The 27,909-nt window shown below is 39.2% G+C and overlaps 1 protein-coding gene across 2 annotated transcripts in view; it reads left to right on the top strand.

Moving 5' to 3' along the window:
• Positions 1–27,909, top strand: part of LOC133503855 (collagen alpha-1(XXIV) chain) — a 145,335-nt gene that overhangs the window by 99,552 nt on the left and 17,874 nt on the right. For both annotated transcript variants that reach the window (XM_061825822.1, XM_061825821.1), the window contains 19 exons: positions 1,463–1,516; positions 1,631–1,675; positions 3,328–3,372; positions 9,038–9,091; positions 9,660–9,713; positions 9,801–9,854; positions 10,676–10,729; positions 13,092–13,145; positions 13,368–13,475; positions 16,693–16,746; positions 16,831–16,938; positions 18,971–19,024; positions 19,571–19,624; positions 19,740–19,796; positions 20,707–20,760; positions 21,542–21,595; positions 21,839–21,892; positions 24,791–24,844; positions 25,532–25,639. In XM_061825822.1, the coding sequence (XP_061681806.1) occupies positions 1,463–1,516; positions 1,631–1,675; positions 3,328–3,372; positions 9,038–9,091; positions 9,660–9,713; positions 9,801–9,854; positions 10,676–10,729; positions 13,092–13,145; positions 13,368–13,475; positions 16,693–16,746; positions 16,831–16,938; positions 18,971–19,024; positions 19,571–19,624; positions 19,740–19,796; positions 20,707–20,760; positions 21,542–21,595; positions 21,839–21,892; positions 24,791–24,844; positions 25,532–25,639 (1,173 nt within the window). The remainder of the gene's footprint in view (positions 1–1,462; positions 1,517–1,630; positions 1,676–3,327; positions 3,373–9,037; positions 9,092–9,659; positions 9,714–9,800; positions 9,855–10,675; positions 10,730–13,091; positions 13,146–13,367; positions 13,476–16,692; positions 16,747–16,830; positions 16,939–18,970; positions 19,025–19,570; positions 19,625–19,739; positions 19,797–20,706; positions 20,761–21,541; positions 21,596–21,838; positions 21,893–24,790; positions 24,845–25,531; positions 25,640–27,909) is intronic.

The raw sequence follows: 27,909 nt of genomic DNA, 5'->3' as shown, positions 1-27,909 counted from the left end.
ATACAGTTCAAATAAAGTATATACACTGTATATGAAATGAAAAGATAGGCTGTAATAAAATATGAATTGTTGTGACTATGACACTGAATTTTATGTACTTTAGACAATTATATAGAAGCATTTTTTTCTCTTTCAATCAGTTATTTGAAAGGCCCTTTACTGTTTATTCGTGTTTATTTTAAAGTATGTTATTATGTGAGTGGCAGCACAGTGAACAACTGGTCAGCACATCTGCTTCACAGTTCTGAGGACCTGGGTTCAAATCCCAGCCTCACCTGTGTGGAGTTTGCATGTTTGCAGTTATCTGGTTTCTTCCCAGATCCCAAAAAACAATCATGTTGGGTTGATTGAAGACTCTAAATCACCCATAGGAGCGAACAGTTTCTTATATGTGCCCTGCGATTGGCTGGCAAGCAGTTAAGGGCAGACCCCACCATTCAGCCATAGATAGCTGGGATATGCTCCAGCACGCCCGCGACCCCCTTTGACAGTAAGGCGCACGACAAGTTAATGATGGATCACAAATAATGTCCTGAACAATTGAAGGATGCACAGTAGGACGCAAGTTGTAAGTCATGTATCATAAACAAATGACCTGAGGTGTATTTTTTTTCTCATATCAATTACTAGAATTTTAACAAATCAATATGAAAAGCAAAGCAAATATATTTGTATAGCACATTTCATACACAAGGTAACACAATGCGCATTACATGATTAAAAGTATTCAAATACAGAAATAAAAACATTCGAAAAAGTACAATTAAAACTGCTTTTGGTGCAAGAAATATCACTAAAAAGTGGAAGTACTCCAAATTGCATGAGAAAAAAGAGAGAGCTCACATGACTGACATCCCCTATGTTGGCCTTTTTTTTTTTTGCAGCATAATACCTAAATGCTGCTTCACTACGTTTGGACTACACTCCATTATGAGACCATTATTATTATTGGGATCTTAAACATTTATAGACCAGTAGCGGAACTTTGAAATCTATTTTAAAATGGACTGGAAGCCAGTGTAAAGACTTTAGAATTGGAGTTATAAGCAGAATATTCGTCATTAGAAACAAAAATCCTTGACTTGAGAATATATTGTTGATGAGACATAAAAAAAGGCAAAGAGTGAACAATGTTTGTCTGCAGCTTGAAGGCATTATGGTGACATCAGAGCAATCGGGGACTTAAATACTATATGAAAGCAGATCCTGTGAAGGAAGAGATCTGAAAGACAAGCAGACAAGATGAAAACATCTGATTTTAGGGGTTTCTGAACTGGACATCAAAATATGTTTATCTCTTGCTTTAACTGTGTGGTGAGCAAACAATTCTAGAAATACTTGTGGGGGGTTTCATGCAGTTGCAACATCCTTTGGACTTTCAGTATTTTATTTTCAGAATACACTCATAGAAGTTATTGTGATAGTTTGATTGCACAATGTACATTGTTTGTGTCACCCCTAGGGGCCTCGAGGTCCTGATGGCCCACTGGGAGAATCGGGCCCCCAGGGCACCAAGGTAACGGTTGACTGAAGACCGTTACCCATATGCAAATGAGATTTTTTTTTTTAAATGGAATATGAATTTTTTAATCATGTCGATACATTTTGTGTATTTTTTTTCTCCTTTCAGGGGGAAATTGGTGATATTGGGATAAACGGAGAACCAGGTTTCATAGTAAGTCAACTTGACTTATGTATAGTACTGATATTGATATTGATGATCTTAACCATTCTTTGAGAATGATAAGGGATCCCACACTACCTGGGATCACTTTACACAGAACACTACACATACAACCACTGTTAAAGGCCTCTATATATTCCCGCGATCGCGTGGCTGACAATGCCTGCATTGCATCATTGGACCGATACATGAGCCCTGCGGCCCCTCTGCGTGACTTCACACGCACAGGGCAAAAATTGTTTCTGTGCGTAGAATGCCATGGAGAGCATCTCTCATGATTGGTTCGCTTTTATCACATGCTGCCCTCATGATTGATTTGAATAATCATGAAGAATTGTTATGCTCATAGAGAAAATTTTTAGGTTTTATAGGTTTTTACATGATTAGATTTGAACCTGCCATAGTATATTTTATTCAATTCCAAACTTCAGTCACTTAAAATTTTGTCCTAAAATTCAACTACTGTGATCAGACCGACTTGTACTGTAGATGACAAAATGAAGCACGTTTTTCTCAAGAAATCTGAATTTGTTCTGTAAAATAACTCAAATAATAACAATCATAAAAATGAGTTTTAAAAATCCAACGATTTTCCAATCTACTTATTTTGTTTTGGGAAAACACATTTATCATTATAGTAAGTAAGTATGTGATGATTTTAGTACTCTGGCACGTTTCAGATCAAATTTGGCCCTCAGCTACAATGGGATTGACACCCCTGATCCAATGCAGGGCTGTAGAACTCATTTTCGTGAAACGCCACATCATATTGGTTGCGTTATGGCTGCTCTTAGGTGATTTTTTTTAAAAAGTTAAAACCATGTAAAAGTATGCTAAAAATCACACAGTTCATTAAGTACCTTTGTTTTAAGGTCACAGGTCAGTTCATATTTTGTTCAATAAGGGAACAAAAAACAAAATAAACTGATCATAATCAGGGACAGAGTTTTGAAATTTGAAATAAAATGTGAGCATCTTAAATGTTTTCATTTGAATTTCATCAATAGTTTGTCTTCTTAAAAATGTTTTAAATCCAGTTGAGAGTTGTGGTTTCCTCACATTACAGTAAATAATTAATTCTCACTCACCATGATGTCTGTTAGTAAGAAGTTGGCCAAAGGATGAGGCAGTTAAACTTTTTGTTTTTCACATAATCATGATTCCCCGTTTTGAACAGAAGTCCCCCCAAAAATTGTGAAAATCTTTTACGGGCCACAGTGGTTTAGAGGGCTGTATCTGCCCCCCTAACCCCCCCCCCCTTCCCTTAGTTTGACACCTGTACTCTAAAGTCCAGAAAAATTAAAACTGCATCACCTTGCAGCATCATAATTAAGTGTAGTTACACAAGGGTTTTTAGTATAATCAATGTAGCCATTTTATATATTTAAGCTTCTACGGTCAACTAAGAATAATGTAAAAAAAACATCCAAATATAAGATGTTCTTTTATGTACGCACAATGATTACGCACTCATTGAATAATTCTTTGGAAGGGTTCTCTGACAAATGGCTGATTTATATTTTAAGTCAAGGGTCGTGATGTATAATAATCAGTTGTGTGTATTAGTGCAACTTGCAAGTATATTTTCAGCATTCACTTACAACGTATCAAATTGAAATGTTAAATTGTTTCTCTCTTTGAAGGGCAAAGTTGGCGTTCCAGGAGAGAGAGGGCTCCCTGGGAAGCCTGTGAGAAACTTTGACTTTTTTCAATATTTTCAATACTGAGCTGGACTGCATGTGTGAGTGTGTTTCTGTTTTTGAGCATTAAAGATAACCTAATCATTGACTTATGACCTAAAGAGCCAGAAAGGCACTCCAGTCGGAATGCAATGATGACTCTTGCCATTGTCTGTTTTGTTTTTCAATGCATTTGGTTTCAGACATTCAAATAAGTGTTTAGTTAAGATATTCATGACTCACTGCTTTAATAATTGGGTGAATGGAAGATATACTGTGAAGAATATAAGTATTTGAACACCCTGCTATATTCCAAGCTCTCCCACTTAGAAATCATGGAGAGATCTGAAATTTTCATCATAGGCGCATGTTTATTGTGAGAGATATAATCTAAAAAGAAAAATCCAGAAATCACAATGTATGATTTTTTTAACAATTTATTTGTGTGATACAGCTGCAAATAAGTATTCTTAAGTATAAGTATGCTTTGGGGGTGTTTTTCTGCTCATGGGGCACTGTATTAAGGAGAGGATGAGCGCTGTCATGTATTGTGAGATTTTGGGGAACAACCTCTTTCCCTCAGTCAGAGTATTGAAGATGGGTCGTGGCTGGGTCTTTCAACATGACAATGACCCGAAGCACACAGCCAGGAAAAAAAATTAGTGGCTCAGTAAGAAGCATATCAAGGTTCTGGTGTGGCCTAGCCAGTCTCCAGACCTAAACCCAATAGAAAATCTTTGGAGGGAGCTTAAACTCCGTGTTTCTCAGCGACACCCCAGAAACCTGTCTGCTCTAGAGAAGATCTGTGTGGAGGAGTGGGCCAAAATCCCTCTTGCAGTGTGTCCAAACCTGGGGAGCAACTACAGGAAACGTTTGACCTCTGTCATTGCAAACAAAGGGTACTGTACCAAATATTAACATTGGTTTTCTCAGCTGTTCAAATATTTAGTTGCAGCTGTATCAGACAAATAAATTAAAAAAAAACCATGCATTGTGATTTTTGGATTTTTCTTTTTAGATTATCTCTCTCACAGTGGACATGCACCTACGATGAAAATTTCAGAACCCTCCATGATTTCTAAGTGGGAGAACTTGCAATTTAGTAGGGTGTTCAAATACTTATTTTCTTCACTGTATTATCACCCCTTCAATTTAATTGTGTGGACCTAATCTGGAATTGTATATAAATTTACATTTCAACCATAGTAATCATCATTACTCTGAAATTTATTCTACTGTAAAATTGCATAGCTGTGCTTTGCAAGACTGTGCAATTGTGTCATTGATGTGTTTAAAAAAGATGTTTACCACTGAAGACAAGCAAGTACAAATGCAATCAGTTCCACTGCAATTAATAAACCTAAATTAGCTCGGAGATTATCTTCCAAAATGCAGAAATGTGATCATTTTTATTTGTTCTGTCTCTTCAGACATAACTCCTTTGTCTGTCCAGATTTATCTTCTGGAGCTCGTGCACCTATGTCATCAAATCACGTCACTGGCCGGAAGTGTCAAACAAAGCATTATTCAACGCTAAGTCGATTGGAGACGACGCGAAAATATGTTTTATAGCACGATGCCCAGAGTTTTGTCCGATACCGTTAAACATTTAGATGGTGATAATAATAATAATAGAGGACCCATATTAAATGCCAAAGTAGATGTTTTCGCTGATAAGAAATTGGACTTTTACCCTTCTTCCACTTGTCGGACAACTGGATCTACACATGTATCTGGTGAGTAAGTCGTCGAGATTTACAATGAAGAGTTTGAAAGCGTCGAAAAGTCTAGACTTATAAAAACACAATATTTTAAAAAAAGACAATTAAAACCTTATACAGTGCAAGTAATATGATCAAAAAGTGGATATATTCTAAAAAGCATGAGAAAAAAAAAAGAGTTTTCAACCTGGATTTAAAAACATTCACACTTGGGGCTGACCTCACCTCTGTTGGCAACTTGATTTAATAGCATTCACACTTGGGGCTGACCTCACCTATGTTGGCGAGTTATTCCATTTGTGTGCAGCATAGTAGCTAAATGCTGCTTCACCATGTTTGCAGTGACTTCACAATAGTTTTGAAAAAGTCAGATGGTATTGAGTCGAGACAGCTCGTTGATAGTTTCAGCTGCTGAACAGTTTTCTCTACAGTTTTTTGGTCAACTGTATCATATTCTGACAAGTTAATAGAGTTTTCTCTGAGTGGCTTCATATGTGACATCATTCTATCTTTTTGGTGATTTCCGCTGACATTTGACCTGATTGATTGTATTTTTTCCCTAAAATAACAGGCCAAATCATTGTATGTGTCAGCTTTCACGAGTTCTGGATCTGATTCAGGGAGATGTAAGCTTGTCCACCACAGCAAATAGAGCACGAGTATTCCTGAGGTTCTTACTGATGATTTCAGAAAAGTGTAGGTGTCTAGCTGTAACTAACTCTTGGTTAAAATTACAAAGACAGCCTGTAGAGGTCATAGTCAATTTGGAGTTTAGTTTTTCTCCACTTGCGTTCCACTTTCCTACACTAGGATTTAGACCTCTTTACCGTCATTGTGCTCCTCCACGGTGTTCTAGGTCACCTCAGGATGGTCTTAGTTTTAACAGGAACGACAGCATTCATGGCATTTGTGAATTTCGAGGTGAAATTGTCCAAACGTTCATCAACTGTTTCAGCATTCACACTCTGTGGCACAGCCAGAGTCTCCATAAACTTAGTGGCAGTACTCTCATTTATGTACCTTTTCCTAATAGAGATAGAGGTTGTCTGAACATTTGGAAGAATCTGTAATAAAAAAAAATACACAAAAATGGTCAGAAATAGCCATATCCTTAATGTCAAGCGATAGAATTTCAACATCCTTAGAGATGAGCAGGTCTAAAATGTGACCTTGAGTGTGAGTTGGACTCTTAATATGTTGAGAAAGTTCTTTGGATGTTTTTTCCCTGTTATTGTCAACATGAATGTTAAAGTTCCCTGTTATGACAAAATAGTTAGACTCAGTACAAATAACTGACAGCAGTTCTGAAAAATCCTCCATAAATTTTCCATTGTATCTTGGAGGTCTATAAATGATTAAAATGATAACCTTTGGGTCACCCTTAACTAAAAAAAAACAGAGATATTCAAAAGAGCTAAAATCACCCAGTATAATTTCTTTACATTGAAATAATGATTTAAAAATAACAGCAATACCACCACCATTTTTTCCCTGTACGACACTTGTTCATAAAATTGAAATCTGCTGGTGTTGTCTCATTTAAAATGGTATTACAGCTACTTTCTGTTAACCACGTTTCATTTAATAACAAAAAGTCCAGACCATACGTTGTAATGATGTCATGGATCAACATTGATTTGTTACCCAATGACCTGATATTAAAAAGAGCTAGTCTCGCAGAGATTACTGGAGAGAATGGTTCGATAAACTCGCATTTTATCCTCATTAAGTTCGAAGTTCTACTTTTTTGGTGCCATATCTTTTTGACCAACTTTCTGTCCCTTGAAATTACAGGGATGAAAAATGTCTCATCGCCTAGGGGTCTGAGTTATTCTGGAAAAGACCCGGTAAATATCAGTCAGATTTACAGATAGTCTTCACGGATGGAGGAGGGGTCTTTCACTTAATTTACGGTGGTTTCAGCCGAGGGAGGATGGGAGGAAGATCTTGGCTTTGTATGGGTTGGACTCTATTGTTGACAATTGTCTTCATCCTATCTATCAGATCCAACATTGCATTCAGGCTGGGAGAGAGGGAGCCAACATCTATGGCGGATTGTAAGGTTGTTGTGGTCATAGAAGGGAGATTCTGAGGTACAGATGGCTCCAATGGGGCAGGAAGAGGTGTGGGAGATTTAAAGTGCCAGTACATTCCATTTGTCATTTTCTCATCAGATTGTTTGGAATACGCAAATGAACCTGTGTGGACCTTGTATTGTCTTATCTCTTGTTCCTCTGATTGTTTGGGAAGAACCGGATCCTTTTGTCCTTGGTTTTTGTAAACATATTGATGGAGCCACTCAGATTTATTCAATACAAATACCAACATTTAAATAAATGACCCCTGGTTTTACACAAACTCGCATTCATTAACTATGATTGGGAAAAAAAAAAAAGACAGCGAGTCGGCTCCTCCGTTCACGAAGCGTGTTGCAGCCACACGTTAAACTTCAGTAAACCTCTCTGTGGCAAACGTTTTTTTTTTTTTTTTTTTAATTTGCATTGTTCTCAAATGAGTCCAATGCGTATTTAAACAAAGAAAATAAACTGTTGGGATAGGCTGCAGCCCCCGTGCACGGAAGTACGTTGCAGCCACACGTTAAACTTCGGTAAATCTTTGTGTGACTGCCGGTTTACTTTTCTTTTTTTAAATACGCGTTTGACTCATTTGAGAACAATGCATATGAGAAAAAAAAAATCTGTCAGGGGATGTTCACCGAAGTTTAACGTGTGTCTACAACACGCTTCGTGTATGTTGGACACGACTCCCTGTCATTTTTTTTTTTTTTTAATGCATTGTTCTCAAATGAGCAGACTAGGCATTATAAATACTTCTTGGGAATTTGAGATTGAGAGGAATATTTCTGACCTGAAGTGAAGTGATTGCTACACAGTCATGTGTATTTGGTTGGGCACTATGCATCACATTTAATTGCCAATCCATTGATCTTTTCTCATCTTTTCAGCTGGTATTCCATAGAATGATCTCTTTGAATATCTGTCTCATCTGTTATAACAACCAACAGCACAACAAGTCTTGGGCATTGTGTATATTCTCCTCCAGTTCAATGTCCCCCACAGAGTGGAGCAGCTCTTTTTGACCGACAATATGGCGCCGTGAAAATGGTGACATCACGTGCACGAACTCGATAAACTGATGACAATGTGTGCAGCATATAAATACTGTATTTGTTTTTATTTAGAACATTTGCAAGAAGAAGTAAAATATTAGAAATTGTATATACCTTTTTAATCAAAACAAAATGTTAAAACATCATATCTATAAATAAGAAAATGGAAAGCACATTTTATGGTGTGAATAGAGTAACATATTGCGACTGGCCCAACAGTTCCATTGTCTCTGGTCAAATATCGCCATCTACTGTCTTCTGGATCCTTGACAGGTTTCCCAATTCTCTTTATTCTTGCATTCATATCATTTTCAAATGTAACAAATCCCACACTCTTGATTGGAACAGGTTTTACATTGACATTATGAGAAATGTTGGTGTTTGCTACCTCGGTTTTTCAAGTGGTCACTTCCATAATCACCATTTACTCAAGCCAGTTACTCATAGTGTATTTATTGATCCTCTCACTCAACACAATTAACAGTAAAACAAAAGTACTGTAAATATTTTTAAATGAGTTTCTGAGTCTACTCATCACTGTCAATATTGGACTGAGGACTGTTTCGATTTAGTGCCCTGTCTCAGCTCTGCAAGACAATATCTAGACTTGAACAAAGAGCCTCTTACATTGCAAGAAAGCCCATGTGGTATTGCTGTCACGTGTGTGAGCATCAGGAAGCTCAAAAAAAAAGATCCGACACACTCAACGTGTTTGTGATTTTTCTCCATAATGATATTGACCATGCGGCGAAAAGGGGCAGGTCGCTTTATTATGTGTGATTGCACAAATTAATGATTGGTGATGTGCTGTGCATGTGTCCAGGGTAAACCAGGTATTCCAGGAACTACAGGGGAGAGGGGGCCCCATGGTGATGCTGTAAGTATGTCTTCTTTCCCATTACCACTAATTGTCAAACCCATCTGGAAACCAGAGTAACACTTTGTGTTAATGTGCACCAAATAGCAATTGTCTGCGGATGTTGTTTCATGTGGCTTATTACCAGCATTGGAACAGCTGGAGTGGGAAACAGAAGGCATTGTTTTAGAGTTCCTTTGATTTGTAGTCAGCATTTGTTGCACATCAAAAACCTTTTACACCTTTGACCTCTTGGAGCTGTGTTCACGCTTTTCTTTTTTTTTTAATATTCCTGGAAGTCAGTCGAGCCCTCAGGGAACTCAAGAATGCCAAACAATCAGATATTTGTTATGGTGTGAGGTTTCCATAGCACAGGAGGCTAGTTATGGGTCTCATCTTGCATCTGTTAATGTTGTCAGGTTCCTTTTATTGTGCAGATCTAATCCCGACTGTTTGTATTTGTTTGGACACTGTGTGTTAGCCCCGTGTATTATGTCTGTTCTTCTGATACATCCCAGATTTGCATAGGAAGTTGAGTAATGACGCTATTCAATTTAAGATATTGATTTGTTGATTTATTCTCTTGTAGGGACCCAGAGGACCTCCTGGAGAGGCAGGACCTGATGGAGAGCAAGGACCTGATGTAGTTTTCGCAGAATATTCTTCAACAAATTTATGATTTGTTGATATTGATTTTGTTTTTAGTGCCTATTCTTCTTGGTTCCCTCAGGGTGGACCTGGTGTAGAAGGGGAACCAGGTGCAATTGGAGAGCCAGGATTAAAGGTGTTATTTTTTACCAAAACCAACTTTGCTATTTGGGATGTAATATTGGCTCTTTGAATCCTCAGCAAATCTGTAAAACTGCCCACGCATTCCTGAGTTCCAGATTTGTTTTTTTTCTGCCACTGAAATCAGGCCATTCCAATTTCTCGTGCTTGTCTACGTCACTAGTGAATATCTCCTATAGCTCTGCTCCTCAGCCAGTGCTGTTAACATAAACTCTGCATAATATAACATACTAAACTCAAACTCTTGTGGACCCTCACAAGTAGAGAGGGTGGGGTATTCTACACAGATGATACCAATCAGAGAAAGGAGGCGGCCTTCACAAAATATGGACAAAGCAGATACAAAACTTGATCAAACAGAAGTAGCTGTCAGGGGGCTTTTCTGGACTATTGTATGACAAAGCAAGGTGTTTTGTGAATTAAAATTGAGACTTTTATATTAAGTCCATGTTAGTGAGTCAGTCTGTGCAGGTCAAAATTTCCCAAAAAACGGGACCTTTAAAGCTCTGTATAACGCCAAAAATGTTTCGCTGATAATCTTTCACCTCAAAACTATAACACACATTTGTATATTTCTCCTTTAGTACATTCCAGCAATTAACCTTTTTTTGGAATTTGTACCTAATTTAATTGTAGCTTAATGTTAGCTGGGATAGGGTCTGGCACTCCGGCGACCCTTGTGAGGATAAGCGCCTTGGAAAATTTAATGGACTTATTGATTGTAACCCACTGCTTAGTGCAAGTAGGATAACATGGGTACAGTTAAAGTTGTTTTAACCCTCAAACGGCCATGTGTTGCCTGTTGTGCCTCCGTAGGGTGATGTCGGACCTGCAGGAGCCGAAGGGGAGCAGGGACAAGAGGGAATTAGAGTGAGTAACTGAATTACTTGACTACTGACTACACGAGTAACCTTCCCCTCACCAATCCATATGTAGTGCCTTATCTTTTTTTTTTTTTTTTTTAAATTACATCATTTTACCCATTTATCCTGCTGTCCGGGGCTTCGCGCCCCTGGTAGGGTCACCCATGGCAAAAAGGTCCGAGGTGAGACGCCAGACAAAGCACGACTTTAAAACCCCTATGATGAGCGAAAATATTGGATCTTGGTTTCCCTTGTTCAGACGCAGGTCACCGGGGCCCCCCTCTGTAGCCAGGCCTGGAGGTGGGGCTCGAAGGCAAGCGCCTGGTGGCCGGGTCTGCATCCATGGGGCTCAGGCGGGCACAGCTCGAAAGGGTAACATGGGTCCCCCTTCCCATGGGCTCACCACCTGTGATAGGGGCCATAGGGGTCGAAAGCAATGTGAGCTGGGGGGTGGCCAAGCGTAGGGACCTTGGTGTTCCGATCCCCAGCTACAGAAACTAGCTCAAGGGACATGGAATATCACCTCTCTGGCAGGGAAGGAGCCCGAGTTGGTGCGTGAGGTCAAGAAGTTCCAACTAGATATAGTCGGACTTGCCTCTACGCACCGCTTGGGCTCTGGTACCACTCCTCTTGAGAGGGATTGGACTCTGTTCCACTCTGGAGTTGCCCACAGGGATAGACACCGAGCAAGTGTGAGTATACTCATGCTCTGGGCCTGTACGTTGGGGTTTACCCCAGTAGATGAGAGAGTAGCCTCCCTCCCCCTACAAGTTGGAGGACAGTCCCGACTGTTTTTTGTGTTTATGCACCAAATAGCAGTTTAGAGTACCCACCATTTTTGGAGTCCTTAGAAGGACTCCTGGAAAGCGCCCCCTCTAGGGACTCCATTATTCTGCTGGGGGACTTCAATGCCCACGTGGGCAATGACAGTGAGACCTGGAGTGGAGTGATTGGGGAAAACGCCCCCCCCCCCCCCCCAGATCAGAACCCCAGTGGTGTTCTGTTACTGAACTTCTGTGCTCATTACGGATTGTCCATAACAAACACCATGTTCAGGCATAAGGATGTCCACATGTCCACCTAGCACCAGGACACCCTAGGTCGCAGTTCGATGATCGACTTTGTGGTCGTGTCATCGAACTTGCGACCGCATGTCTTGGACACTCGGGTGAAGAGTGGGCGTAGCTGTCAACTGATCACCACCTGGTGGTGAGTTGGCTCCGATGGTGGGGGAAGATGCCAGTCCGACGTGGCAGGCCCAAACGTATTGTTAGGGTTTGTTGGGAACGGCTGGCAGATTACTCTGTCAGATGGAATTTCAACTCGCACCTCTGAAAGAACTTTGCTCACATCCCAGAGGAGAGGAGAAAATAATTTGCGTTAGAAATGACACATTACATACACCTAAAATTGCTCGTAAGTGTGATTGTGAGTGTGGCTGTTTGTCTCTATGTGCCCTGCGATTGGCTGGCAATCAGTTCAGGGTGTACCCCACCTCCTGCCCGTTGACAGCTGGGATAGGCTCAAGCACCCCCCATGACCCTTGTGAGGATAAGCGGCTAAGAAAATGGATGGATGGATTTCACCTATACAACATGAATTACAGCAACACTGGGAGTGTGCAATCACAGGCTCGTGCTCTCTCTCAGAAACACACATTCACACATACACTCACACACACACTTTCTCATGACGAATATCTTATTATTTGTATCATACTTACACAATTTACTTGTCATACATTCCTTGTCAGCTTTCAAATAGCCACGCTCGTAAATAACGTCCAGCGGTAGATGGCAGCAATGTATGCACATTGGAAAGTTGCTGGCATGTGCCCGAAAAATGAAGACCGAGGATATGTCGATTTTCACAGCATCTTTGAACCACCTGTCATTGCATTACCGTGTACTTCATTTTGTGCTGATTTGCAATCCTGCAGCAATTTTTGACACCAAGTCATTCTAGTCTTGGTAATTCAGGAATGATGGCTGACTCTAGTTGTAATACTTTTTTGTAACTGATATAGCGGTATTGTTCAGCATTTTAGATATCTCATATGGAGCTTCAATACTAAAGTGTACATAAATGGAAACCCTCTGAATACTGCAGGTTTTCTTAAGTTATCTTGAAAGTGATAATAATCTTTAGTATTAAAACATTGTTTTGTTGTGCCATGAATTTGTCTGCTGTATGTAGCTAATGTATCATAAACAATAAGTGACATACACATGAGATGCGTAGTGGTTGTATTACAACCAAGCATTTCAAGTTCAACTTGTAATTTGCAAAGGTATCAAACTTTTTTCAATTATCCAACATATATAGCTTTATCTGGAAAATATTATATTTTGTGAATGCTGTCTTTCTAGGGCCCTTCTGGTCCACCTGGTGAAGAGGGTCAACAAGCCAAAGATGGATCCAAGGTAAAGGGGGGAAAAAAACCTAATGGAAGTTAATGCTAGAACATTGAATTGAGTAAGTCATCCACTCAGTGCCAGACTTTGAAAAAGATAAGGAGTCCTTTAAACTCGATGATGGGCTTTTCATTATATAGCCAACTAGTTTATACTGTATTGGAAACATTTGTAAATATTAAAACTATTTTCTCTTCATCTTATTTGTCTTTTCTCTGGGCTACACTTCAGGGTGAGCCTGGTGAGTCAGGTCCAGCAGGAGAGCCAGGGGACAAAGGGATGGAAGGAGACCCTGGATCTGCAGGGCCACCTGGACAACCTGGGAAGCAGGGCTTCCGTGTACGTATAGTCAATGTTTTTCACCATAGTTGGTAGATACAGTAAAAAATTGCATCTCTAAGGGAATATCTGATACTATAATCTATATCTTGTAGAATTCATGATTTAGTATACAGATTATTTTTCCCTCAAACACCTATAATAACCTTTAATTATAGCTACTGAGGCGCATGGTCAACGACTGCCTGTGGACGTCTACCTCACATTTCTGTGGACCGGGGTTCAAATGTCAGGCCCACCTGTGTGGAGTTTGCATATTCTCCCTGTGTCTGCTAGGGTTTTCTCAGGGCACTCCGGCTTCCTCCCACATCCCAAAATAAATGCATTCATTGGAGACTAATGTTTGTTTTGATATGCCCTGCGAATGGATGGCAATCAGTTCAGGGTGTACCTTGCCTCTTCCCCATAGGTAGCTGGGATATGTTCCAGCACTCCCACGACCCTTGTGAGGATAAGTGACTCAGATAATGGATGGCTGGATATAGATACCGAATTTACATTTCTCAGGTCAACCCTAATAATGCCACTGTGCCCCAGCAGAGGTCATCCTTCACTACATTTAGGATTATATCGTTCGTTCATTCATTCATTCATTCATTCGTTCAAATTATTCATTTTCCTTCGCGCTTTTCCTCACTAGGGGCTATAAATTGCATGACTTAGTGCATACTACATAATACCTCAACCTAAAAATGTGCCTTTTCAAAGTTAGTAATGTTTTGATGGATATTATTAACGAGGTATTCGTTTGAAAACATCTTCATTCTTGTGACTGTAGTTTGCAGTACATCTATATACTGCATCATAATCAATGGTGTGTAATATTTTTATTAACTCCTTGATTACATGTTAGTATAAAACACATGGGTAAGAGCTCTCATTATATTCACCTGTATCGTTTGTGTAGAAATGCCCAACTTTTAAGATTTACTGGGCGAGACAGTGTACTAATGGTTAGCAGGTCTTCCTCACAATAGTGAACATTTTCTAGTTCTACGTATGCTTGAATGGCTTTTCTCCAGGTACACCAGCTCCCTGCCACATTCATAAAATGTGCAAGTTAGGTTCATTGAAGACTTCAAATTTTCTGAAGATGTGAATGGTCGGTGGTCTACGTATCCCCTGAAACTGCCAGTACAAGTGTATAAAGTAGACAGATTGATGAGATGTGGTTTGGCAAAACAAATATGTACAGTATCATTGAATTACTCACTCACAACCGGTATTACAGTGCCTTGTGAAAGTACTCGGCCCCCTTAAACTTTTCAACCTTTTGCCACATTTCAGACTTCAAACATAAAGATATATATATTTTTTGTCAAGAATCAATAACAAGTGGGACAGAATCGTGAAGTGGAATGAAATTTATTAGATATTTTAAACTTTTATAACAAATAAAAACCTGAAAAGTGGGGAGTGCATTATTATTCAGCTCTCTTGCATTAATATTTTGTAGCACCACATTTTGCTGCAATTACATCTGCAAGTTGTTGGGATATGTCTCTATCAGTTTTGCACACCAAAAGACTGAAATTCTTGCTCATTCTTCCTTGCAAAACATCTCAAGCTCAGTGAGGTTGGATGGGGAGCGTTTGTGAACAGCAGTCTTCAGCTCAGCCCACAGATTCTTGATTGGATTCAGGTCCGGACTTTGACTTGGGCATTCTAACACCTGGATACATTTATTTATGAACCATTCCATTGTAGATTTGGCTTTATGTTTTGGATCATTGTCCTATTGGAAGATAAATCTCTGTCCCAGTCTCAGGTCTTTTGCAGAGTCCAACAGGTTTTCTTCCAGAATGGTCCTGTATTTGGCTCCATTCATCTTCCGATCACTATTAACTATCTTCACTGTCCCTGCTGAAGAAAAGCAGGCCCAAACCATGGGGCTCCCACTACCATGTTTGACAGTGAGGATGGTGTGTTCAGGGTGATGAGCTGTGTTGCTTTTATACCAAACATATCGTTTTGCATTGTGGCTAAAAAGTTAGATTTTCATTTCATCTGACCAGAGCACATTGTTCCACATGTTTGGTGTGTCTCCCAGGTGGCTTTGTTGCAAATGTTAAATGAGACTTTTTATGGATATCTATGAGAAATAGCTTTCTTCCCAGATTTGTGCAGTGTACAACTGATTGTTGCAGCTGTAGATCTATGCAGTTCATCCAGAGTGATCATGGGCCTCTTGGCTGTATCTCTGATCAGTCTTCTCCTTGTTGGAGGTGAAAGTTCAGAGGAATGGCCGGTTCTTGGTAGATTTGTAGTGGTCTGATACTTGTTCCATTTCAATATGATTGCTTGCACAGTGCTCCTTGAGATGTTTAAAGCTTAGGAAATCCTTTTGTATCCAAATTTGGCTTTTAACATCTCCACAACAGTATCGTGGACCTGCCTGGTGTGTTGGTCTTCATGATGCTCTCTGCACTTTAAACAGAACCCCGAGACTATCACAGAGTAGGTGCATTTCTACGGAGACTTGATTACACACCAGTGGATTCTCTTTATCATCATCAGTCAAGAGTGGCTCATTCAGAGATCCTCACTGAATTTCTGGAGTGAGTTTGCTGCACTGAAAGTAAAGGGGCCGAATAATATTGCACGCCCCATTTTTCAGATTTTTTTTTGTTAAAAAAGTATAAAATATCCAATAAATTTTGTTCCACTCCACGATAGTGTCCCACTTGTTGTTGATTCTTAATAAAAAATTGTAATTTTATATCTTTATCTTTCAAGCCTGAAATGTGGCAAAATGTTGAAAAGTTCAAGGGGGTCGCATACTTTCACGAGACACTGTCAATGTCTATCAGAAAATGATCAATAAAGCAACTGAAACGAAAGACTTAGTAACACAAAATCTAATGTGAAAAAATCCATTAACTGACACCTGCGCTAAAAAGGTTGGTAACTGTCTACGGATGCTAAGGGTGGTTGCAAAGCACAATTGTCGGAATGAAGCTTCACTTCAACATAGTTCCTTTCCATCAAGGTACCACAATATAAAGACATATTAGTACTTTTAATCCTTGTCTGAGCACAAAAACAGCAAATATAATTTTTCAGCTAATAGAGCATAGGTTCCTCCCCCCAAAAAACTATTACTTGAATTTAGGAATGCCGAACACCAAATATGCAAAGGTTCAGGTTACTCATTAATGTTTGGATTATCAATAACCTTGATTTTTGTGTTTTTTAATTTTTTTATGTTCCATCACAGGGGCCAGAAGGAAAACCAGGGTTACCGGGACACAGGGGACGCAGCGGAAAGAAGGCAAAATATATAACACATGAAAACCAATCCAAATATTTTCTCTTGGGTTAAATGTGTTGCTAAAAAATGTTTGTCTCTACCAAGGGTGAACGAGGTCCCTCTGGTCTTGTTGGTGAACCTGGCGACCGTGGAGACTTTGGCCCACCAGGCGAGGGGGCACCAAAAGGTGCCAGAGGAACTCGAGGACCTCCAGTTAGTTCCCACTTCTTTTCATTTTACGTGATTTTGAGTCCTTAGAAAAAGTATTTACAGCTCGTTCACCAAAGTGAAAGTGTGATTGGCGTCTATAAATTATACTTGGTGCACAAATTATTCACCATGTCCCGTAATTGTTAAAACTGGAAAAGTTTATCATGGGGAAGTGGATTAGCTTGATGTTTAAAATACTAATGTTATTGGTATGACCTTAAAGTAGACTGTTACATCTGATTTAGCAAGTAGATCTTTAAAATACTTAAATTGATAAAATACACTATTGGAATTAAAATCATTACAATTATGATCTTTATTGTCATTGGACAATGAAAATGCTCTTATAAATACTAACTGAGAACAAAAATATAAATTCAACACTTTTGTTGTTGCTCAAAATTTTTATGGGCTGGACTCCAAGAGATAAAACTTTTTCTACTTAAACAAAAGGCCATTTCCCTAAAATTTGTTCGCAAATATAAGTCTAATTCTAAATCTGTGCTTGTGAGCATTTCACCCTTTGTCGAGCATGCAGCATGATTATTGTACAGGTGTGGCATAGGCTGGCCACATTAAAAGGGCACTTTGAAATGTCCAGTTTTATCACAGAGAACAAAGCCACGGATGCCACAACTTCTGAGCGAGTGTGGAATTGGCATTCTGACTGCAGGAGTCGACCAAAACTTTTTCCGTGAATTGAATATTCATTTCTCTACAATAAATCAACTCCTAGGGTGTTTCAGAGAATTTGGCACTTCATTAAGGCCTCACAACTGCAGACCACATGTAACCACACCAAGCCAGGACATCCACATCCAACACAAATGGACATAAACTATTGCAGGGAAGCTTATCTGGATGCTTCTTGTCCTCATCAGTGTCACAACCTGACTGCTGTTTGTCATCGTAACTGACTTGACGAGGCTAATGCTTGCATTCAATGGCATCTGGCACGTTGGGGAGGTGTTCTCTTCACAGATACTGTGACGAGATCCCGAGGCCCATTTGTTGTGCCATCCATTCATGACCATCACCTCATGATGCAACATGATAATACATGGCCGCATGCTACAAGGATCTGTACAGAATTTCTTGATGCTGAAAACATCCCAGTTTTACCATGGCCAGCGTACTCCCCGGACATGTCACCCGGACTGAGCATGTTTTGGGATGCTCTGGATTGGCGTATACGACACGGTGTTACAGTTTGTTCCAATATCCAGCAACTTCACCCAGCCATTGAAGAGAAGTGGACCAACATTTCATAGGCCACAACCACACCCAACAACGTCATCAACTCTATGCGAAGGAGTTGTTGCACTCGTGAGGCAAATGCTGGTCACACCACATACTGACTGGTTTTCTGACTCCCCAGAACCCCACAATAAAACTGCACATTTTAGTCTGGCCTTTTGTTGTGACCATTCTATGGCACACCTGAACAATAATCATCCAGTCTAATCAGCATCTTCATATGCCACACTTGTGAGGTGGGATGAATTACCTTGACAAATGAGAACTGCTCATCAACAGATTTAAACAAATTGGTAAACAATATTTGAGCAAAATGGGCTTTTATGGAGAAAAAAAATTAGATCTTGGAGTCCATCTCACAAAAAATGGGAGCAAAAATAAAAGCGTTCTATTCATATTTTTGGCCAGTGTAGTTTTCAAATTGACATACTGTATGTAAACGTAAGTTTTTTTTCCTGTAAACAAGTAAAGCATTTTCCATAAATTGTCTCCTGATTGCCCGTCTGTTTGAGAGAGTATAAGAAAATAAGAGGAAATTCCAGGTTAAAGGAATCCGTTCTTGAGAATCCATTTCTTGACAAAAACAACTTTTTTGTCCAAACTCTTTTTGAACATGTTGTGATAGGTGCGGAGAAAAGATTTATCTGCCCATCGTAAAGCCGCAGCATGTGTGTGCTTCTGAAGCCAGGGTTATATTTAGCTTAACCGCAGCACAAAAAGACCACTTGCTCTGAGCCACAGTTTATTTTTGCTTTTTTTTTTTCCTTTTTTTTTAAAGGGTCGGCCTGGGATCATGGGTATGGAGGGGCAACCGGGATTGGCAGGATACACAGTGAGTTCCTCTACTTTTAGTTTTATAAGAAAGTATTTGCACAGTGTGTCAAATGACATAGACATATACATAAATTCCACATCACCACAGAATTGTGGATACTAATGGTTTAAAAATGTGTTAAGCTGAGTAAAATGTAGTCTGTGCTGTGCTTATTGTACAGCCCCGTTGTTTTTAGAAACAGGATTTGTTTTTGGAAGTAACTTAATTTATCGTGGTTCTCACCAGCGTGGTTGGGTTGTCCTGGTTTGTCTCCATAAATGAAGACACTGGATTTCAAAGTATAATGGATTCCTCACAGTTCTTATTATGGATTAATGTGATAATCATTTACCTAAAGTAAAGTTTATTTATATTTCAGAAAAAAAACACTTAAATACTCATCAATATGAATGTTTGTATGTAGAGGACTAAATTTATTTACTGAATGTATTCCTTCAACTCCCGAATGATGCATGGCTCGGATAATGGATGACTGTTACAAAGCCTGTGTTTATATCAAACAATTATGATTCATATTGTGATTAATTTTCTGTGACCATTTAGGGTCATCGTGGCAAGCAGGGGCCCATTGGACCCCCAGGGCCGAAAGGGGAAAAGGTAACATGGCCTCAACACCTTTCAATTTTCTAATTCTAGGCTTTGGACAGAATGATTCAGTCCTCTGTCAGTCTTAATAGTCAAAAAAAAAAAAAGTGTGTTTATTCTATTTCAGGGTTATCCAGGCGAGGACAACAAGACCCCAGGACCACCAGGGCCCTTAGGTGAACCAGTAGGTCTTGCTTTGCTTTCGAAATCATTTCTGATTCCTTAACCCCCACATCCCATTTAAACACGTACATGTTTACATGAAAGATGCAATATAATCCATTAAAGCCCTAAAATAAAAACTATTTTATGGTAGTCAAAGTGAACACTTTTTGCCAGGGAAGAAACATATTCTTTGAGACACACACTTAATTAACAAAAGGCATATAAAACTTCTTGGTTAATTCATCAATCGTGTCTTAGACTGGACAACTTAAAACCTACCAAGACTCCATTGGTTATAAAAAGGAATGATTAAGGAATATGAAATTACACCATTGTAATGTGTAATGTGTCCAAATTATAGCCTTCAATGGCAACATACAGAAAAAATACATTGATGGAATGAAAGCGTTCGCATTCCTGGCTTTTAATCTCGTTAACAAGTTAAAAACAATCAATATCTGTAAATATATCCTCAGAAATTTAACAATACTTAATACTGGGTGTATGTATTAATGAAAAACTCCTGTAGCATAGCTTGCTGTTAAAATTGATGATATATGAATTTTTTTTAAGATGACAATTTTTAAAGGACTGTTACCACATCATTCGGTTCATCACTGTGAATTTTCACGAATTGGACCTTCACTTGGAGCAGAAAGTGAAGCAAACTCCTGCAGTTAGACCTGAATTGCCCTGTGCAAAGATAATGGAGAAAAATAACACAAATTGTGTCAAATGTTTGCTGTAGTACAAGCTGGAGGCACTGGGTTGCAAATGGCCTCTAGGGTGTACTTTACACCCCTACTTTAATTCATTGATCACTTTATTTGTACAGATTTAGTGATGAAATGATCACTACACAACTTCTAAGCTTTATTAGTTCATTGATCAGTTTGAGACTTGTTCTGAGTACATTTGTTTCTAAATAGGGGAGACCAGGAGAGCGGGGAGATCGTGGAGAACCAGGAGATGAAGGATATCAGGTAGAATAAAAAACACAGCATTGATATGAATGTGAGACAAAATGTCATCATGGAGGACACCTCACTGCATTACCAAAATCCTAGAGATCCAAAATTGGACAGTCATGTACAGGTATAATTGCATTTGATTGCAGCTGCTAAATTAACCCCTTTTAAGGCCACCTATTGTCTCCCAAGCTTTTCTCTCATAATCCGTGAGTTGCCATGACAAGGTGCGGCAAACACAAAAAACAATCAACTCAATACACTGGACAGTTTGGCCAGTGGTCTTGGAATGTACCTCTGTCATATCCCTGCATGTTGTCAAAAGCAAGAGTACAAGGTGAAAAGGGCAATGTTTGGGTTAAGCCTCTGAGAAAAGGCTCAATAAATGTCTCTTACAAGGCAAGGACAACATGTTCATCATTTGGTACATCATAATTTAACTAAACTCAATCGGTAGTTAAATATGTGATCTCTTTCAGTCAATCAGGAAAGAAAGGTAATTATAATCATGAAAGTGCATGCTTACATTAAAAAAGGTACTTTTTATATTCACTGTTAATATGTATCATTATGCTAAATAGAGTAAGAATGATGAATGACTTTAGATTAGAATTTAAAGTGCACTATACCAATGGCGCAATGATACGTGTCTCAAAGTCATAAATTGTAAAAATGACATTATTTTTAATCCTGGCACAAAACAGTATAATGGACAGTGTATTTTCCGTTGCTACGAGTTAACATGGGATAGGTGTTAGAGAATGAATGAATAATAATTTTCCAAATTATGTTTCAGGGACACATCGGCACCACTGGACTACGTGGTGCTGTAGGACCACCAGGTCTACCCGTAAGTCAGTAGACCACAGGAAGAGCTACAGCAAAGTACTCAATTGTTCATTTTATTGCATACATTGGCAACCAAAACTCATTCACTGCCAGCCTTAGCTGGTTACCCTATTATAAAGAATTATGTCTATACTGTGTATTATTGACATAACTATTATACACTGATATAGTGTGTACAATATATTGTATGTGTCACTATGTATTTGAAAATAAAGGATCCAGTTATTTGTATCCTTTGTTTCAGGGATCTCCAGGTATGCCAGGAAATCCAGGCCCAAAAGGAGAAATGGGTGCTCTGGTGAGTTTGTGCAAATCGCATACATGTAGAGGGGGATTGAGTAAAACTCAAAACTGTTGCAGAAATCCTCACTTGAGATGCAGGGGTTGGCATTTGAGTTCTCGTGCAAGAACACTAAAACACTAAAAGCCAAACTTTTGGAATCTCCACAACACACTCCGACAAATTGAAGGAAAAAATGAACCAGTATAAGTGTGAAAATTAAACTGCATTTTTCTCAATTTATGAAGTCAGTTGCTCCCGTAATTCCTTGCCTTGCCAAACAGAAACAAAGGTTAAACATATCAAAGTCTCCCAAAATACAGGTTTTATTGCGGGTCCTATATGCACCCTCCAAAATCACTCGGAAAATGAAGCTAATTCCTTTATTTTTATCTACAGACTTAAAACATTCAGGTTTTCTGGGTATTTGCACATGGATCTGAAACAAATAATTTTATCTTCCAAGTTGTTTAAGGAAACACAAATTTTTCAGGACAGGTATTTAAATAGAGACAGTGAAAAATGGGTTAAATAAAAGTCAATAACATTTAATTTTTAGTTGCAAATCCTTCGGTACTTTTGCTTACACTGACTTCATCAAAATTTTGCATTTTACTTGTTCACTGCTTGTTACTTCTTCTGCACGTACAAATCATCCCTCTATTAATTCCAGCATAGTCTTCATATTGTTCTTACTAATGAGTAATTTGTATCTTCAATTGCCATCAACTGCGGTTTTCTTTGGGCTACCCGTTCAACATCTGTTAATGAGTGCATCAGATATTCTTAAAGACCCTGTAAAAGAACCCCAAAAATGTCTTTTAAATTTGACACACCACAGAGAAGAGTGTTGGTATGTCCACTTAATGTTCCCCTTCAGCTGTAACTCAAGTACGTGTTTGTGGCTTATGTGACTCACACAGCCACAAGCTGGCTGTCAGTTTATGAAGCAATTAAGCAATTCCCTGATGTGTCGCTGCTTATGTGGAGGCACACACGACACAAACCAAATGAGGCAGATGAGCTGAAGCCAAACTAGTGAGCTCACTGCCTGGTTAGCCTGCTAGCCAGTTAGCTCTTTAGCTTATGAGCTAGTGCACGTAAACAGATATTCTTCCCTGAAGTGTTTCTGTTGGAAGGGCCCGTGGGGGGGGGGGGGGGGGGGTCAGAAGTAGTGTGGTAATTGGTCCCCAATGCAGTTGTGCTGGACCGCTGGTCATATTTGCCACGGCGTTGTTATGAGCACCACATTTCGGGGCACATGTTGGAGACCCTGTATCCCAAATAACACAAAACAAGTTATATTTCAGAGAACATGCTTTTTTTTAAGGATTGTGGGCGCAATGGAGCCTGATGGTCGACTGCACACTGTAGTGGGAGAAATGGGCCAAGTTATCATGAATAATGACGTGGCATTTGCGCTAAATAGCGACTGATGGGGCTCAATATTCATACTGTAGTGGCGCAGTGCTGACTGCCCGACTCGTGCCATAGCCCAATTGCATACCTAAACTTAGTTATTGATCCATGTATAAGGTGCATTGGATTAAAAGGTGCACCGTCGGTTTTTGAAAAAACCAAAGGCTTTTAGGTGCGCTTTATAGTACGGAAAATACGGTAATCCGTCCATCCATTCACTTATATAGCCATTTATCCTCACAAGGGTCGCAGCAGGGCTGCTATCTTTGGGCAGGGGGCAAGGTACACCCTGAACTGGTTGCCTGCCTGTCTCAGGGCACACATAAAGGCACAAGGCGAACATGCAAACTCCACACAGGCGTCCCGAATTTGAACCCTAGTCCTCAGAACTGTGAGAAATATGCTCTCACCAGTCACCCACAGTGCCGCCTCATCTTGTAATGTCAAACCCAATTGTTTTCAGTTTACAGGGGAAATAAAGGAATTGGCCACTCTCTTCCAATACTTTTGGAGGTCGCTGGATATTATGCTTGACGCTGTGGATTAAGAAGAATTCTTTTATAGCCTGGATGAAACAGACATCTTGTTTGAAATATCCAGATGTATTTTTCCTCTGTCACCCGACACTAGTCTGTGTAGATTTATTTTAGTTTACACTCGTTTTTTGTGCTTCATGGTTTAGCTCAGTTTTGTTGGTTTTGATTAAAAGAGAAAGGAACAGCCCACCCTTTTAATATGACACACCTGATGGAAATAGGTCTGAGCCACATAATATGGAGTAAAAAGAAAAAACATTGAAAAAGTCCTGCCAATTTCCATGGTCACAGTCGATTCAAGGCTCCCCTCCTTTTTTAGTGGCATGTGTCAAAGAGTTCTATCTTTTTTTAATCCCTGATCCTTTTATGAACTTTTTTTGGGTCATAGTACTTCTGATTACATAATTCGCTTTCTCCATGAAATAATAAACATCCTTCAACTAGTTCCATAACGTATTGTTCATTTTAAATGTAACGCAAAACTCAAATCCCAATTATATAATCACTTCAAATCCTTTGGGAACACTTTCCTCCAGTATAAGTTGAGTTAGAGTTTTGTCAAGGAAAAATAAATGACGATCTTAATTATTGAGTTCACATTAAGGAAAAAAAAAGGAACATTTAGGACCTGCTGTATTTTATCTATGGCTATTTACATTTCTATTTACTCCCTTCTTTAAAAAAAAAATATATATGTATTTTTGGACAACCTGTGTTGTATATTGTTTTTAAAAGTGCTACTTACTTTTTTAATATATATTTTTTTATTTTTGATCTGCTTTATTGCACCGACAGAAGACAATGTGTATTTGTCAATATGTATTTGCAACATGTATTTGGTGTCTCTGTAAAAGTCACGTAAGACATAGTCTTGATAATTTCCGTTGCTCATTGAGGTGTTTATGAGATGCATAACCATGCAATTCTGTTTACGTTTTATTGTCTGTATGCGTTTGTTCAGGGCTCAGCAGGACTCAAAGGTTCAAGAGGGTTGACTGGAGCTCCTGGAGTAGAAGTGAGTATCACATGTCTTAAATGTCTTAATCACAGAAAGTTTAGAAAAAATGGCACTTTGACTTGGGTTGACCATATGAATGATTTTTACATTATTTAAAACACAAAATACTTGGTATCTGTTGCTGAGTTTTAAATTATGAAAGCAAAAGAACTGTCAAAGGACCTGTGAGAAAGAGATTTGAAAATGCCAGCGGTCTTGACGCAGTAATGGATTTTTTTAAAACTCATTTTTGTTCATATCGTGCATTTTGAAACATTCACACTCTTTTTTTTTTTCATCTCAAGTTGCGTTTAGGTTTCTCATTACATCCCAAACTACTGTATGTTCATGGCAGTTGTGCCTGAAATGTTTGTTGCTCAAGATGGGTGTGCTTGGTATCTGTAGAACCACCCATTTACCGCTTCTTTATCAAAAGTCGAACAGTACCGATTGGCAATTATAAATCTTTAGATATCTTTTCATATAATTTTCTGGATATCTAAAGTTCATTTGAGAGTTCATTTTGCTTTCCCTACATCTCAATATCCAGCAAAGTCGGTGCACCCCTAGATAATAAATTATTGCTGGTATAAGGAAAGAAAAAAAATAAATCATCTCTAAGAATATTTGACAGAAAATTCAACATTTTCAAACAGCGAGGGTGACCATTTTTTTCATATTGATGATGTTATTGACATTTTGTAGGGGCCATATGGTTTACCTGGAACTAAAGGCATAAAGGGTTACCCCGGTCCTGATGGTCCTTCAGGAATCATTGGTTTACCGGGATTACCTGGAAAACGAGGACGACAGGTACTTATGGACATCATTGTACAGAGAAGAAAATCATTATTTGAACAACCTGCTATATTCCAAGTTCTCCGACTTACAAATCGTGGAGGGGTCTGAAATTTTCATTGTAGGTGATGTCCATTGTCTTCTTCTTTTCCTTTCGGCTTGTCCCGTTATCACAATGTATGATTTTTTAACGATTTATTTTTGTGATACAGCTGCAAATAAGTATTTGAACACCTGTCTATCTATCAGTTAGAATTGTGACCCTCAAAGACTTGTTAGCCTGCCTTTAAAAGACCACCTTCCCTCCTTGTATTATCCTGAATCAGATGCACCTGTGTGAGGTCGTTAGCTGCATAAAGGCACCTCTGCACTCCATACGATCAGTAAGACTCGAACTTGTAACATGGCCAAGACCAAAGAGCTCTCTAAAGACACCAGAGACAAAATTGTACAACTCCACACGGCTGGAAAGGGCTACAGAGAAATTGCCAAGCAGCTTGGTGAAAAAGGGTCCACTATTAGAAAATGGAAGAAGCTAAACTTGACGGTCAATCTCAATCGGAGTGTCGGCCCATGCAAGATATCACCTCGTGGTGTCTCCATGATCCTTAGAAAGGTGAGGAATCAGCCCATGACTACACGACAGGAATTGGTCAATGACCTGAAAAGAGCTGGGACCACTGTTTCCTAGGTGACTGTTGGTAATACACTAAGACATCATAGTTTGAAATCATGCACGGGATGGAAGGTTCCCCTGCTTAAACCAGCACATGTCAAGGCCTGTCTTAAGTTTGCCAATGACCATTTGGATGATACAGAGGAGTCATGGGAGAAAGTTTTGTGGTCAGATGAGACCAAAATTGAACTTTTTGGTCATAATTCCACTAACCGTGTTTGGAGGAAGACAAATGATGAGTTCCATCCCAAGAACATCATCCTTACTGTGAAGCGTGGGGGTGGTAGCATCATGCTTTGGGGGTGTTTTTCTGCACATGGGACAAGACGACTGCACTCTATTAAGGAGAGGATGACTGCGGCCATGCATTGTGAGATTTTGGGGAACAACCTCTTTCCCTCAGTCAGAGCATTGAAGATGGGTCATGGCTGGGTCTTTCAGCATGACAATGACCCGAAGCACACAGCCAGGAAAACCAAGGAGTGGCTCCGTAAGAAGCATATCAAGGTTCTGGCATAGCCTAGCCTTTCTCCAGACCTAAACTCAATAGAAAATCTTTGGAGAAAGCTGAAACTACGTGTTTCTCAGTCACAGCCCGGAAACCTGTCTGATCTAGAGAAGATCTGTGTGGAGGAGTGTCTCAAAATCGCTCCTGCAGTGTGTGCAAAACTGGTGAACAACTCCAGGAAACGTTTGAGCTCTGCAATTGCAAACAAAGGCTACTGTACCAATTATTAACATTGGTTTTCTCAGGTGTTCAAATACTTATTTGCAGCTGTATCACACAAATAAATTGTTAAAAAAATCATACACTGTCATTTCTGGATTTTTCTTTTTAGATCATCTCTCTCACAGTGGACATGCCCCAGACCCCTCCATGATTTCTAAGTGGGAGGACTTGCAATATAGCAGGGTGTTCAACTACTTGTTTTCTTCACTGTATATTTATTCATGGTAATGACTGTACGTACACTGTAGATTATGTTTATTATTGTGACATTGATACATATGTGCAGATGACAGCTTCAAGTCATTCATAGAAATCCTCTTAAGTGCACTTATGCTTTCATTATCTACATTGTCAGAATTAGCTGTATTGACCAAGTGTGTAACCATACACAAGGAATTTGTCTCCAGCAGTCGGTGCCACCCTTGTACGACATTAAAAACAAAGAACAAACAAACTAGCAAGAACAAAGTACAAGAGACATGCAGTTCATAGGAGTGATTCCTTATCATAATATGGAAGATGGAGTCTTCTTCATTTAAAACGTTAACACTTTTTTGTGATGTGGTCACAAGGTCACACAAGTACATACTGTATATACATTTAAGAAGGAAGTGGCACGATTGCCAGATGAATGGGTACAGGGTAATACTATGAATTTTCTTTTTTTACTCCTTGAATTATGACCAGCATTCAATTTACAATTGTTTACATTTACAACCAAAATATGTACACACCGTTATTATACCATCCAAATATGTTGTGTGGCCACCATTAAGGAATATCCAGGTCTCCAAAATCTACCAGTTCCATGAGGTTGGAACAGAGTAGTGGAATGGGATTCCAGTACCAATCTGTACAGGTGTGGTGAAGTCCATGTAT

Source organism: Syngnathoides biaculeatus, chromosome 7, assembly GCF_019802595.1.
Source record: "Syngnathoides biaculeatus isolate LvHL_M chromosome 7, ASM1980259v1, whole genome shotgun sequence".
Taxonomy (NCBI): Eukaryota; Metazoa; Chordata; class Actinopteri; order Syngnathiformes; family Syngnathidae; genus Syngnathoides; species Syngnathoides biaculeatus.
This window is presented reverse-complemented; position numbering and strand designations above follow the sequence as displayed.